This window comes from Cebus imitator, unplaced genomic scaffold (genome assembly GCF_001604975.1).
Source record: "Cebus imitator isolate Cc_AM_T3 unplaced genomic scaffold, Cebus_imitator-1.0 Scaffold126, whole genome shotgun sequence".
Taxonomy (NCBI): domain Eukaryota; kingdom Metazoa; phylum Chordata; class Mammalia; order Primates; family Cebidae; genus Cebus; species Cebus imitator.
This window is the reverse complement of record NW_016107441.1, coordinates 3,126,372-3,141,378: the sequence shown is the minus strand read 5'-3', so window position 1 is coordinate 3,141,378 and position 15,007 is coordinate 3,126,372. Positions and strand designations below refer to the sequence as shown.

The window sequence follows — 15,007 nt, the reverse complement described above, 5'->3', positions numbered from 1 at the left end:
AAAAAAAAAAAGTCCCGTTCAGTTGTCCCTTATTCTCCTTCTGCGTTGCTTCACTGAAAACTTTTGAGGAAGAAAATTTTTGTGGAGAGGATTTTCAGGGAGTGTTCTCATTTTCATGAGTTGAACCAGGAACAGAAACTGTGACAGGTAGAACGTAATTATAGAATAGCTTGTTAAAAACGAGACAAGCCTATCTCAATTCTTTCATTTGTGTCATTTAGAAAAAAAAAATGAAGTAAAACTGTAATACACTACACTGCTACACTGTACCCTATAAATATGTACAATTATTATAAGTCAAAAATAATAAAAAAAACTGTAAGCAGTGTGAATGCCGACCATATATGATTTGAGTATTGTAGTAGAATTTTTATTTTGCTTCATACTGATTTATATTTGGCTAAACTTGCAAAGGGAAGCTAAAGGATCATCAAGGGTCAAGCATCTGAATCTCGAAAGACTCATGGGACACTGTGAGACCAGTTTGAAGGCATGAACTGTGTGCATCATAGTAATTTTTTATTCCTCATATCTTTGAATGAATGAATAGATTAGATAGGGTTAAATACTAAACCTCCAAGTGAAACAGCATGATGGTCGCTACATTTGTTTCTCATACTATGGGGAACCAGAGCTATTTTTATGCTTCTCTCCCTCATAATCATTTAGTAGCCTCTTGAGGGAAGATATTATACAATACTTATGTATGTACGTATGTATGCATGTGTTGAGACAGAGTATTGCTCTGTCACCCAGGCTGGAAGTGCAGTGGTGTGCTCTCAGCTCACTGCAACCGCGTTGCACTTCGCAGGTTCAAATGATTCTCCTGCCTCAGCCTCCAGAGTAGCTGGGATTACAGGTGTGCACCACCAGGCCTGACTATTCTTTGCATTTTTTATTAGAGACAGGTTTCAGCTTGGCCAGGCTGGTCTCCAACTCCTGACCTCAACTGATCTGCCCACCTCAGCCTTCCAGAGTGCTGGGATTGTGCAGGCATGCGGCACTGCACCTGGCCAATACACATACACACACACATATATATACTTTTTTTTTTTTTTTTTTGGAGATCTGTGTGCCTTTATTAGCAGAGCCACTACTTAAGGGGGATGAAGCGGGAGGAGTGAGTGGCCCCGATGCCCGGCTGGCCGTGCTTCACAGGCTTGTAGGTGATGGAAAACTCGCCCAGGTAGTGGCCTATCATCTCAGGCTTGATCTCCACCTGGTTGAAAGTCTTGCCATTGTAGACGCCCACCATGCTGCCCACCATCTCGGGAAGGATGATCATGTCCCGCAGGTGCGTCTTCACCACTTCCGGCTTCTCCATGGGCGGGGCCTCCTTCTTGGCCTTGCGCAGGCGCTTCAGCGGGGAGTGCTGCTTCCGCCGAAGGCCCAGGTTCAGCAGCTGCAGCTGGCGCGCGCTGTACACCTGCATCAGCTGCTCGTAGGACATGTCCAGCAGCTGGCCCAGGTCCACGCCGCGGTAGGTGTACTTGCGGAAGGTCCGCTTCTTCTTATGCTCCACCTCTGCCATCTTGCGGGATACTGGGAAAAGATCGTTCTTGTCCACGCCTGCGCAGTTATCCGCCAATACATGTTTTTAAATCCCACAGGTACCTTCTGTTTTCATTCATTCAGCAAACTGTGTCAAGCTCTGTTTAGGTACTGGGATTATTAAATTGTTAAAGCATTCTCAGTCTAAAAATAGAAGGAAGGAGTTGTAATTTACTCCTTTCTTCTAGTTAGTCTGGCAGTGGGTTTAAGTGTAGTGAAAACTTGTAGCTTCCCTGTCAGGGAAGTCTTACAGAGAAAGGGGGTGATTACAGCGACTTTCTATTTTGCTTTGACAAATAGAAAGAAGTTTTGGGAAACGCATAACATGAGAAGTCCTCAAAAATTTAAATTTCAAAAGTCTTTTATTCTTTTATTTTCAGTTTAATTTTATTGCTTTCATAGCATTTTCACTTCAGATACCTAAAATTCTATCTATAGTTGAGAGGAGAATTGCTGTTTAAAGACTGATCTCTGAACCTAATTTCCAAACCACTATTTTTTCAGTATTTAAATGGAAATTAGAGATTCCATTTATTTGTTTTATAACCCACTGTATTCATTTAGGGAATATAACTTCCTCAGACAGCATTAAGGCCGATACATCTTCAATAAAATATAACTTCTAAGCAGAGTTTTAAACACGTTTCATCAAACAACTATAACTTCATCTTGAAAAAACTTAGGAAAAAAAGAAACTTATCTAGGTCATATATTGTCCCTCTAAATGTTATATTTTTATGCAAAATAAAGTTGACAGTAAATTTGGCCCAGCTGGCACCCTTCAAGACTCAGATTACTAAATGATTTAGCGTTTATACATCTATGTTTATACAGAGTATTAATATATTATTAAGTAAACATTAGGATACAATGAAGGTCCATTCTTTTGCATTTCTTATAAGAATATTCTAAAATGGAAAACAATTTTCCATCAGTAATGTCATTCCAATATTTCAGTTATATATAGGAAGAATCATAACTTACCTGACAACCAGCAGTGTCTCCTTTTGGCTCCTAATAAGAAGTGGAAGTTAGCATGACTATATTTGGCGTCTTTTGATAATAGAATAATAAATAAAACAAGTGGATTAATTTCTTAATGTCAAATATAATGGTAACATTAATTTCTTAAAGGCAAGTTACTTAATATTCCAGAGGGTGATTGATGAACCCACAATCATTTAAAAATTGTAAATAGGATGCCACGTTTTGTGGTCAGTAATTTTTATTACTATAATTGTATCTAAAATATTAAATAGTAGACCATATCACTATCATTGTACCTATAAATTCAAATAATGAATAATGAAAATATTTGTGTTGCCGGCTACCTTAAATTTTTTTCAACAAATAAATGAAGTTTTTTTTTAACCCTCAAATAATGGAGTTATTATATGTTTCTCTTTTCAATGGTTCTAGAAGTGGGATTTAATTTTTGTACGAATAAAGCTGTTATTTTATTCAGATCTTTTACTAATTTTTGCTCAGATTTTTTTAAACTATTGATCTGTTTGAGTTCCTTATATATTCATGTTAGTAATTTTTTGTCAGTTGAATAGTTAGCAGATATTTTCTCCTATTCTGTGGGTTATCTCTTCACATTGCTGATTGTTTGCCTTGCAGAAGTTTTACACTTGAGGTAATCATGTGTCAATTTTTGCTTTGGTTGCCTGTGCTTTTGAGGTATTACTTAAAACAAAGTCTTTGTCCAGACCGATGTTCTGTTGGGTTTCTCCAATTTTTTTTTCTAGTAGTTTCATAGTTTTAGGTCTTACAATTAAGTATTTAATCCATTTTGATTGATGTATAAGGTGAGAGATAGGGGAGTAGTTTCTCATCTTCCGCATATGGATATCCAGTTTTCCCAAGTCCAGAAGAGACAGTTCTTTCCTCATTGTATGTTCTTGGTTCCCTTGTCAAAAATGAGTTGACTAAAAATATGGATTTATTTTTGCAATCTGTGTTGTGTTCTCTTGGTCTATCTGTTTGTTTTTATGCCAGTACCATGCTCTTTTGGTTACTATAGATTTATAGTATAATTTGAAGCCAGGCAACGTGATGTCACCAGCTTTGTTCCTTTTGCTCAGAATTGTTTTGACTATTATGGGTCTTTTGTAGTTTCCATATGAATTTTAAGATTGTTTTGTCTATTTCTGTGAACAATGTTATTGGTATTTTGAGAGAAATTGCATTGAATCTATAGATTGCTGTGCATATCATGAACATTTTAACAGAGCACAATTCTTCCAATCCACGAACATAATTCCATGATTTTTGTTTCCAGTTTGTTTCATCATTGTTTTATAACTTTTGTTGTAAGTATCTTTCACTTCTTTGCTTATGTTTATTCCTAGGAAAATAAATCATTATATAAAAAAGATACCTGAACTTGTATGCTTATTGCAGCACTATTAACAATAGCAAAAATATGTAGCCAACCTAAGTGCTTATCAACAACAGATGATTGGACAGAAAATACACAAACACTCCATAGAATACTACTCAGGGGTCTGAGGCAGGGAGCCAGGTGATCAGGCTTGGCCGGTCCCACCCCCACACAAAAAAACAATCTGAAATGCTCTGGATTCAGAGTTTCACAGCAAGCACAGCTGAACCCGGGACGGTCAGCTATGTGGGGGAGGGGCATCCGCCATTACTGAGGCACTCCACCACTACAAAGGTAGTCCGCCATTGCTGAGGCAGCCCACCAGTACAGAGAGAGTCCGCCATTACAGAGCTGGGCCTCCATTGCTGAGGCAGTTCTAACTATACCCATATAAACAGGATGGCAGGGAAGTTCACATGGCTACTGGGAGGAACCCACAGCAGCTCAGCAAAGCCTCTGCAGGCAGACTGTGACTAGGCTGCCTCCTCGCTGGGCAGGGCGGCCCTGAAAAAAGGCAGCAGCATGACAGAAACTTATAAATAAAGCCCTAACTCCACGGGACAGAGCACCTGGGGGAAAAAAAAAAAAAAAAAAGAAGCAGCAGCACACTTAAACATACCTGCCCAGCAGCTCTGAATGAACAACAGAGCTCACAGCTCAGCACTTGAGCTCCTATAAAGGACAGACTGTCTCATCAAGCAGCTCCCTGACCCCCATATATCGAAAGAGTCACCTGATAAAGGAGAGCTCAGACTAACATCTGGCAGATATCCTTCTGGGACAAAGATAGCAGAAGAAGAAACTGGCAGCAACCCTTACTGTTCTGCAGCCACTGCAGGTCATCCCCAGGCAAACAGGGCCTGGAATGGATCTCAGCAATCCTACAGCAGAGATGCCTGACTGTTAGGAGGAAAACTAAGAAACAGAAAGAAATAATGTCTTCATCAACAAACTGGATGTCCACTCAGAGACCCAATCTGAAAATCAACAACTACAAAGATGACAGGTGAATAAATCCACAAAGATGGGAAGAAACCAACGCAAAAAGGATGAAAACACCTGAAACCAGAACACCTCTCCTACTACAAGGGATCACAACTCCTCACTAGCAAGGGAACAAGGCTGGATGGAGAATGAGTGTGATGAAATGACAGAATGAGGCTTCAGAAGGTGGGTAATAAGAAAATTCTGTGAGCTAAAAGAACATGTTCTAACCCAATGCAAAGAAACTAAGAACCTTGAAAAAATATTTGACGAAATGCTAATGACAATGGATAACATAGAGAGGAATATAAGTGAATTGATGGAGCTGAAAAACACAACACGAGAACTTCGCGAAGCATGCACAAGTTTCAACAGCCGAATTGACCAAGGGTTGAAATGAAAGAGAAAATACTAAGGGCAGCCAGAGAGAAAGGTCAGGCTACCCACAAAGGGAAGCCCATCAGACTCACAGCAGATCTCTCAGCAGAAACCCTACAAGCCACAAGGGAGTGGGGGCCAATATTCAACATCCTTAAAGAAAAGAACTTTTAACTCAGAATCACATATCCAGCCAAACTAAGCTTCATAAGTGAAGGAAAAATAAAATCCTTTTCGAACAAGCAAGTACTCAGAGATTCCATCACCACCAGGCCTGCTTTACAAGAGCTCCTGAAAGAGGCTCTACACATATAAAGGAACAACCAGAACCAGCCACTCCAAAAACATACCAAATGGTAAAGAGCATCAACACAATCAAGAATCTGCATCAACTAACAGGCAAAACAGCCAGCTAGCATCAAAATGGCAGTATTAAATTCACACATAACAATATTAACCCTAAATGTAAATGGACTAAATGCCCCAATCAAAAGACACAGTCTGGCAAATTGGATAAAAAGCCAAAACCCATCGGTGTGTTGTATCCAGGAAACCCATCTCACATGCAAGGATACGCAAAGTCTCAAAATAAAGGGATGGAGGAAGATTTACGAAGCCAATGGAGAGCAAAAAAAAAAAAAAAAAAAAAGGAGTTGCAAATCTCATCCCTGATAAAATAGACTTTAAAGAAACAAAGATCAAAAGAGACAAGGACATTACATAATGGTAAAAGGCTCAATGCAACAGGAAGAGCTAATGATCCTAAATACATAGGCACGCAATACAGGAGCCCCCAGATACATAAGGCAAGACATTTACAGAACTCTCCACTCGAAATCCACAGAATATACATTCTTCTCAGCACCACATCACACTTAGTCTAAAATTGACCATGTAATTGGAAGCAAATCACTCCTTAGCAAATCACTCCTTAGCAAATGCAAAAGAATGGAAATCATAACAGTCTCTCAGACCACAGTGCAATCAAGTTAGAACTCAGAATTCAGAAACTAACACACAGCTTCATGGAAATTGAACAACTGGCCCTTGAATGTCGACTGGATAAGCAATGAAATGAAGGCAGAAATAAAGATGTTCTTCGAAACCAACGAGAACGAAGACACAACATACCAGAATCTCTGGGACACATTTAAAGCAGTCTCTAGAGGAAAATACATAGCAATAAGTGCCCGCATGAGAAGAAAGGAGAGATCTAAAATTGACAACCTATTGTCAAAATTGAAAGAGCTAGAGGAGCAAGATCAAAAAAACTCAAAAGCTAGCAGAAGACAAGAAATAACTAAGATCAGAGCTGAACTGAAGGAGTTAGAGACACAAAAATCCCTTCAAAAAATCAACAAATCCAGGAGCTAGTTTTTCAAAAAGATCAACAAAGTAGACAGACCACTAGCCAGATTAATAAAAAAGAAAAGAGAGAATAACCAAATTGATGCAATAAAAAACGATAAAGGGGATACAGATTCCAGAGAAATTCAAACCATCATCAGAGATTATTACAAACAACTCTATGCACATAAACTAGTAAACCTGGAAGAAATGGATAAATTCCTGGACATGTGCATCCTCCCAAGCCTAACCCAGGAAGAAGTCAAAACCTTCAATAGACCCATAACAAGGTCTGAAGTTGAGGCAGCAATTAAGAGCCTAGCACCCAAAAAAAAGCCCAGGTCCAGATGGGTTCACAGCCGAATTCTACCGGACATACAGAGAGGAGCTGGTACCATTCCTTCTGAAACTATTCCAAATAATCCAAAATGAGGGAATTCTTCCCAAATCATTTTATGAGACCAACATCATCCTGATACCAAAACCCGGCAGAGGCTCAACAAGAAAAGAAAACTTCAGGCAAATATCCATTATGAACATAGATGCAAAAATCTTCAATAAAATACTGGCAAGCCGATTGCAACAGCACATCAAAAAGCTTATCCACCATGATCAAGTAGGATTCATCCTGGGGATGCAAGGCTGGTTCAACATACAAAAGTCTATAAATGTAATTGACCACATAAACAGAACCAAAGACAAAAACCACATGATTATCTCAATTGATGCAGAGAAGGCCTTTGACAAAATTCAACAGGCATTTATGCTAAAAACCCTCAATAAACCAGGTATTGATGGAAAGTATCTCAAAATAATAAAAGTTATTTACGACAAACCCACAGCCAATATCATACTGAATGGGCAAAAACTGGAAGCATTCCCTTTGTTATCGGGCACTAGACAAAGATGCCTTCCCTCACCACTTCTATTCAATATAGTACTGGAAGTTCTAGCTAGATCAATCCGGCAAGAAAAAGAAATAAAGAGTATTCATATAGGAAAGGAGGAAGTCAAATTGTGTCTGTTTGCAGACGACATGATTGTATATGTAGAAGATCCCATTGTCTCAGCCCAAAATCTCCTGAAACTGATAAGCAACTTCAGCAAACTTTCAGGATACAAAATTAATGTGCAAAAATCACAAGCATTCCTATACACCAATAACAGACTTAAAGAGAGCCAAATCGAAAAGGAACTGCCATTCACAATTGCTACAAAGAGAATAAAATACCTAGGAATTCAACTAACAACGTAAAGGATCTCTTCAAGGAGAACTACAAACCACTGCTCAACGAAATAAGACAGATGGTGAAACATTCCATGTTCATGGTTAGGAAGAATCAATATCGTGAAAATGGCCATACTGCCCAAAGTAATTTACAGATTCAACGCCATCCCCATCAAGCTACCAATGACCTTCTTCACAGAACTGGAAAAAAACACCTTAAAATTCATATGGAAACAAAAGAGAGCCCACATAGCCAAGTCAATTCTAAGCAAAAAGAACAAAGCAGGAGGCATCACACTACCAGACTTCAAACTATACTACAAGCCTGCAGTAATCAAAACAGCATGGTACTGGTACCAAAACAGAGATATAGACCAATGGAACAGAACAGAGGCCTCAGAGGCAACACAATGTATCTACAACCATCCGATCTTTGACAAACCTGACAAAAACAAGCAATGGGGAAAGGATTCCCTGTTTAATAAATGGTGTTGGGAAAACTGGCTAGCCATGTGCAGAAAGCAGGAACTGGACCCCTTCCTGACACCTTAAGCTAAAATTAACTCCCGATGGATGAAAGACTTAAACATAAGACCTAACACCATAAAAGCCCTAGAAGAGAATCTAGGCAAAACCATTCAGGACATAGGCATAGGCAAGGACTTCATGACCAAAACACCAAAAGCATTGGCAACAAAAGCCAAAATAGACAAATGGGACCTAATCAAACTCCACAACTTCTTCACAGCAAAAGAAACAGTCATTAGAGTGAATTGGCAACCAATAGAATGGGAAAAAATTTTTGCAGTCTACCCATCCGACAAAGGGCTGATATCCAGAATTTACAAAGAACTAAAACAGATTTACAAGAAAAAAACAAACAAACCTGTTCAAAAGTGGGCGAAGGACATGAACAGACACTTTACAAAAGAAGACATACATGAGACCAACAAGCATATGAAAAAATGCTCATCATCACTGGTCATTAGAGAAATGCAATTCAAAACTACATTGAGATACCATCTCACACAAGTTAGAATGGCAATCGTTAAAAAATCTAGAGACAACAGATGCTGGAGAGGATGTGGAGAAATAGGAACACTTTTACACTGTTGGTGGGAGTATAAATTAGTTCAACCATTGTGGAAGCCAGTGTGGCGATTCCTTAAGGACCTAGAAATAGAAATTCCATTTGACCCAGCAATCCCATTACTGGGTATATATCCAAAGGATTATAAATCGTTCTACTATAAGGACACATGCACATGAATGTTCATTGCAGCACTGTTTACAATAGCAAAGACCTGGAACCAACCCAAATGCCCATCGGTGATAGACTGGACAGGGAAAATGTAGCACATATACACCATGGAATATTATGCAGCCATCAAAAACGATGAGTTCATGTCCTTTGTGGGGACATGGATGAACCTGGAAACCATCATTCTCAGCAAACTGACACAAGAGCAGAAAATCAAACACTGCATGTTCTCACTCATAGGCAGGTGTTGAACAATGAGAACACATGGACACAAGGAGGGGAGCACTACACACTGGGGTCTGTTGGGGGGAGATCGGGAGGGACAGTGGGTGGTTGGGAGTTGGGGAGAGATAGCATGGGGAGAAATGCCAGATGTAGGTGAAGGGGAGGAAGGCACCAAATCACACTGCCATGTGTGTACCTATGCAATTATCTTGCATGTTCTTCAATTGTACCCCAAAACCTAAAATGCAATTAAAAAAAAAAAAGTTGGCCAGAATAACACACCCCAATGAGGAATGTGTTGGCTCCAAAATCCAAAATGACCCACTAGGGATTGTGCCTCTTTCTTGGTTGTAGGAGGGGCCAAATCCAGCAACCTATTCTTTACCTTAGAAGCAGTATCTCACTAGGCGTCACATTGCTGGACCCCTAGAAATTTTACTCAGAAAGTCCCTGAATTTTAGTCAGCTTCATTTCCCATCATCTGGCATAGAAATGTCTCACCAATAAGTCTTGTGTGTTTGCCACTTCTTGCTCACTGGATCTAATCAGCATTATGTCATCAGTGAGATGGACCAGAATGATACCTTGTGGAAGGAAGAGGTGATCAAGATCTCTCTTAATAAGATTATGACATAAAGCCAGAGAGTTGATATACTCCTGAGGTAAGAGAGTAAAGGTATATTGTCCCATGGGGTTCTTTCCCTTCCCTTGGGATGGGGCATCCTGAGAGCTGAACTGCAACAACAGTTGTTTGTCTTCTGGATCTAGCCATGTAGCTGAGCTACTGGGCTCCAGATTCACTGGGGAGTGACTGCACAGTCCTGTAAAGTGATCCATCTGTAGGTTTCTCAGCTGTGGATACCAGCATCTGCACTGATGGAATGAAGTGGTCTCTGTGAGGGTCCTTGCCTGTGTTTTTGTTTTGTTCACTGGTTTTGTGTTGGTTGTCCTCCAGCCAGGAGGTGGCACTGTCAAGAGCACATCAGCTGAGGTTCTATAGGGAGAACACAAGCTTGCCCTAGGATCGCCCTTGGGTGAGTATTCAGGTTTCTCCAATGGTGGGCGGGAAGGGCTTTATCTTTGGCTACCAGGGCAGGTAGAGAAAGACCATCAGGTGGAGGCAGGGTTAAACATGTCTGATCTCAGTCTTTCCTTGGACAAGGCTTGCTGTGACTACTGGGTTGTTGTTCTTAGACCAATGGAGTTACGTTCTCAGGGGGCCTCTGCTATCACATACAGGTCAGCAGAAAAGTGGGGTAAAGCCAGCAGCACAGAACTCACCCAGATCCCATGCAGCTCGTAGTCCAATAGGCTGGCCTCATACCTACAATGCCCCCATCACAGCACGGAGTTTACTTCCAGACAGTTGGTGAGCAGCACTGAGAACTTAACCCAGGGTACAACCTCCTATCTGAGAAAGCAAGCGAAGTCACAATTCCTCAGCTGTCCCTGAGCCTGCAGCCACAATGCACCTCCTGCAAAGGGTCTGTGGATTCTCCAGGTTTTCCTAGTATGTTCCTTTGGTAGTTCTCCTCAGCTGTCCCTGAGCCTGCAGCCACAATCCACCTCCTGCAAAGGGTCTGTGGATTCTCTAGGCTTTCCTAGTATGTTCCTTTGGTAGTTCTTGAAGCAAAAGTTCACAGTGTGGGTTTCCACAGGCTCCTCTGTCCATCAGAGTGGGAGCTGCAAGTTAGGCCTGCCTCCTGTCCACCATTTTCACAGATTTTGATTAAATGATTTAGAAAACATTCAAAATTACCTTTTCACTGTGAAAGGTACACTATTACATACTTGCTGTGAATGGTGTACTTACTGTGAAATCCCCTTAGGGAATTTTTTTCCCATAGACTATTCTTGCTAAGGCATTTATAAAGTATTAAAATGAGGTTTGGATCAAAGATCCTTTATCTTTCTCCAAAAATTAAATTTCTCTTTAACAAGCATAGACATTTATTTTCTGAAATTATTACATCTATTTGCTTTCTAATTTATTCATCCCACTAGAATGCAAACTTATTGCAATCAGAGATAAGTCCCTGGCTCATAGTGGTTCGTCAGTAAATATTTGTTGAATAAGCACGTGTTTCTAAAAACCCTATGCTGTATAAAAATTACTGTTCTCTGGAACTTTTTTTTTTAATTTTAGCCAATTTGTTCCTCATTGATGACTCAAAATATGGTATTCATGGCAATTTTATTCTTTTCCATTTTCCTCTAGCCTTTTATTTCAAAGAGAGCTTCATTGCTAATCTGAGTGAAATGCTGCCTGGCATTTCAGCTGAGTGTGTGCTGGAAGTGTCATTTCAGCTGAGTGTGTGCTGGAAGTGTCATTTCAGCTGAGTGTGTGCTGGAAGTGTCATTTCAGCTGAGTGTGTGCTGGAAGTGTACAAGGAAGGGAACATTCGACATCATGGCTTCTTAGCCTGGAATTCCTATATGATCTGCAAGGAGCCATGAACTGCAGACGGGCAATATTCCCTCTGTGTTACCTTGAAAATGGGCTTTGTGGTGGGAGAGGGAGGCTCTTTTTCAGTAACAATTTATATTGTTAACTTCTTTCACTTTAGACTTGTAAGGTGGCAGAAGTTGGGCACCTTGCCCAATATAATATAACTAGTGACTGCAGGTCTGGGCTTCAAACCTTAGTCCATGCTCTAAACCAGTGGTTCCCAATCTTTTGGCACCAGGGAGGTTTTGTGGAAGACAGCTGTTCCACAGACCGCTTGGAGGGGGTGGTTTCAGGGTGATTCAAGCATATCACATTTATTGCTCATTTTATTTATATTATTATTACGTTGTAATAGGTAATAAAATAATAACACAAATCACCATGCTGTAGAATCATTGGAAGCCCTGAGCTTGTTTTCCTGCACCTAGACGGTCCCATCTGAGGGTGTTGGCAGACAGTGACACCTGAAATGTGTCATTTATGTATGTCCAGGCTGCTCTGTAATCTCATTTTGGTCATTGTTACTGCAGAAAACCTACTTGACAAAGATAGGATGTTGGACATGGAAGCAGGCTTTTCAGTGCTTTTGTGGCAATCTCAGGATCTTCTACTTTGACTTTCATCCAGAACATATGGAGATTTGAAGTTGTCTCAAACATATTTTTAAAGCCACTGTCATTTACCATCTCAAGTGGATGCCATCTCAAGCTCCTCTTCTAGCACAGACAGTCGATTCACGGGGCTTACTTACAGAAGGGTCATGGATCCATTCCTTCCCAGATCAGGGCTCTTCTGTGGGTGGGAAGTATTGCTCAAGCTCCTCTGAAAGCTGAGGTAGGTGATCGTGTGTCAGCTGGGAGAAAGAAGGCCCTAGCTCAGCCTCTTTCACAACCTCTGCTAATGTTTGGCACTTCTCAGAAATCCCAGTGTTCATTTGTCACCCCGTAATTCCAGAGTGACTTTGAATGCAGCCGCTTTATCTGCCAACTTGAACACAGCTGTCGTTCTCCCTGAAGTGAGAGATTGAGTTCACTGAGCAAGTTAAATAGGTTGCACAAGTAAGCAAGTTTTGCAACCTATTCTGTGTCACTGAAATGTGCTGCCAATGGTGACTTATTTTCTGAAAGGTATCTCCAGAGTGGTTCTCCTAATTCAAAAACTCTGGCCTGCAATCTTCCTTTAGACAGTTTCACTTCTGTGTATGAGAAGATGTGTGTGCTCTGCATCCATCTCCTCACAGGGCTGTGAGAACAGATGTGAATTAAGGGCGTGTACTTTAATATGGTCTATAATTTGAATCACATTCTGTAAAACATTGTTAAGTCCATGTGGCATTTTTCAGCTATGTTCCTTTGGCTTTTTCTCTATGGATGACACAGTGCATAGACTCACATTCAGAAGCTACTTAGGGAGCTCCAGTGGTGCAGTCGGTTACCGCAGGATACTTATACACAGAAGTGACCTGTTTGACTTGAGTAGTGAAACCAGTCATGGCAGCTGCTCTGTCCACGTGTATACTGACACAAAATGACCTATTTGGTTTTTCTGATATGTAATCATTCGTAGACTAGAATAGTTCTGCAGCTGTGGTGTTGGTTGGTAACGGAAGCGCACATAACATATCCTCATGCGCATCCCCTGAAAAATAGATCACACATAAACAAGCATTGCTGCCTTGCTGTCAACATCGGTAGACTCGTCAATCTGGATTGTGTGCGCCCCGGGGGCTCATTAATCCTCTTTTACAATTGTGTCTCAGTGTCCTCTGCTGTCTCATCAATTCATTGAGTTATGGTGCTAGCTGAAAGACGACCACCTTTTGAACTGCAGCCTCCTAAAAGTTCACCACAAATGTCCTTAGCAGCAGGCAGGATCAGCCCTTCACCAATAGTAAAGGGTTTCTGAGCTTCAGCAACGAGGTTAGTCACTAAGAATGATGCACTCCGAGCAGACACATTTGATGAAGTGCCAGCCTTCAATAATTGCCTATGTTATTGGTGTACACTTTTCTTTTTCTTTTGAAAACTCCAAAGGCTTGTCTTTCAATGCAGGGTGCATGGTCTCCATGTGGCAATGCAGTTTTGAAGGAAGGTTTCATGGCGTCCTTGGATAGCTAGTTGCCACATGTACAAAGTGGACTTGGAGAATATGAATTGCTTGTTGCAATGAATCCATAATTTAAGTAGGACTTGGTATTTTCTTTCAAATGCAGCTTTCATTTTGTTGGCAGTCTTAGAATCTTCTGCTTTCTCATGATTGGGTCTTCCCCCTTTTCAAAGAAGCTCTACCATTGTATTTGTTTTTTACTCATTTTGGCTAGGGTTAGCTTGTGGGCTTACCAAAACTGTGACTGAGACAAGTGCATAGTGTGGGAAAGAGGTGCAGATGGAAGTGACAAACGAAATAATAGGCAGACCACACATGGACTAAATACTTTAAGTCAGATTCTGACTTAAAGCCTGCCACCAGAAGCAGCTGTGCAATTAAAGTAAATCAGCTCCCTTGCCACTGGATGCAGCTTGTCACTTGCCACTCACTGAGAGAGTTTTGATATGAGTCTGCAAGCAGTTAATTTACTGTGGTCTTGTGCAGGGAAACCTGTCTGCTAATGATAATATGTATTTGCGGCCACTGCCCAACGCTAGCACCACCACCTCAGCTCCGGCTCAGGTTATCAGTCACTAGTTAGATTTTCATAAGAAGCACACAACCCAGATCCCTAGCAAGTGCAGTCCACAATAGGGTTTGCGCTCCATGAGAATCTAATGCCACTTCTGAACTGACAGGAGGCGGAGCTCAGGCAGTAATGCCAGTGATGAAGAGCAGTTGTAAATACGGATGAAGCTTCGCTCACTTGCCACCGCCCACCTCCTGCTGTGTGGCCCAGTTCCCAACAGGGATGGCCCAAGGGTTGGGGACCCCTGCTCTAAGCCACTGTCTATCATACGTGTTCCCACAATGCAACTCTACTGTAGAAGAGAAAGTAGTTTCTGTCTTCAACATGCTTAAATTTTTCTTGGGCAAGAGATTTCAACTAAATGAAAATTCCAACTATTAAGAAACAGGAGGCCAGGCACAGTGGCTCATGCCTGTAATCCCATCACTTTGGGAAGCTGAGGTGGGCAGATTATTTGAAGTCAGGAGTTCAAGACCAGCCTGACCACCATGGTAAAACCCCATATCTATTAAAAATACAAA

The 15,007-nt window shown here is 40.9% G+C and overlaps 2 protein-coding genes across 2 annotated transcripts in view; one reads left to right on the top strand and one right to left on the bottom strand.

Moving 5' to 3' along the window:
- Positions 1 to 15,007, top strand: part of LOC108312545 (sorting nexin-8-like) — a 111,217-nt gene that overhangs the window by 68,132 nt on the left and 28,078 nt on the right.
- LOC108312563 (40S ribosomal protein S15-like) lies at positions 1,045 to 1,576 on the bottom strand. Its single transcript, XM_037742753.1, has one exon. The coding sequence runs from the start codon at positions 1,529 to 1,531 to the stop codon at positions 1,094 to 1,096; it is 438 nt and encodes a 145-aa protein (XP_037598681.1). The 5' UTR covers positions 1,532 to 1,576; the 3' UTR covers positions 1,045 to 1,093.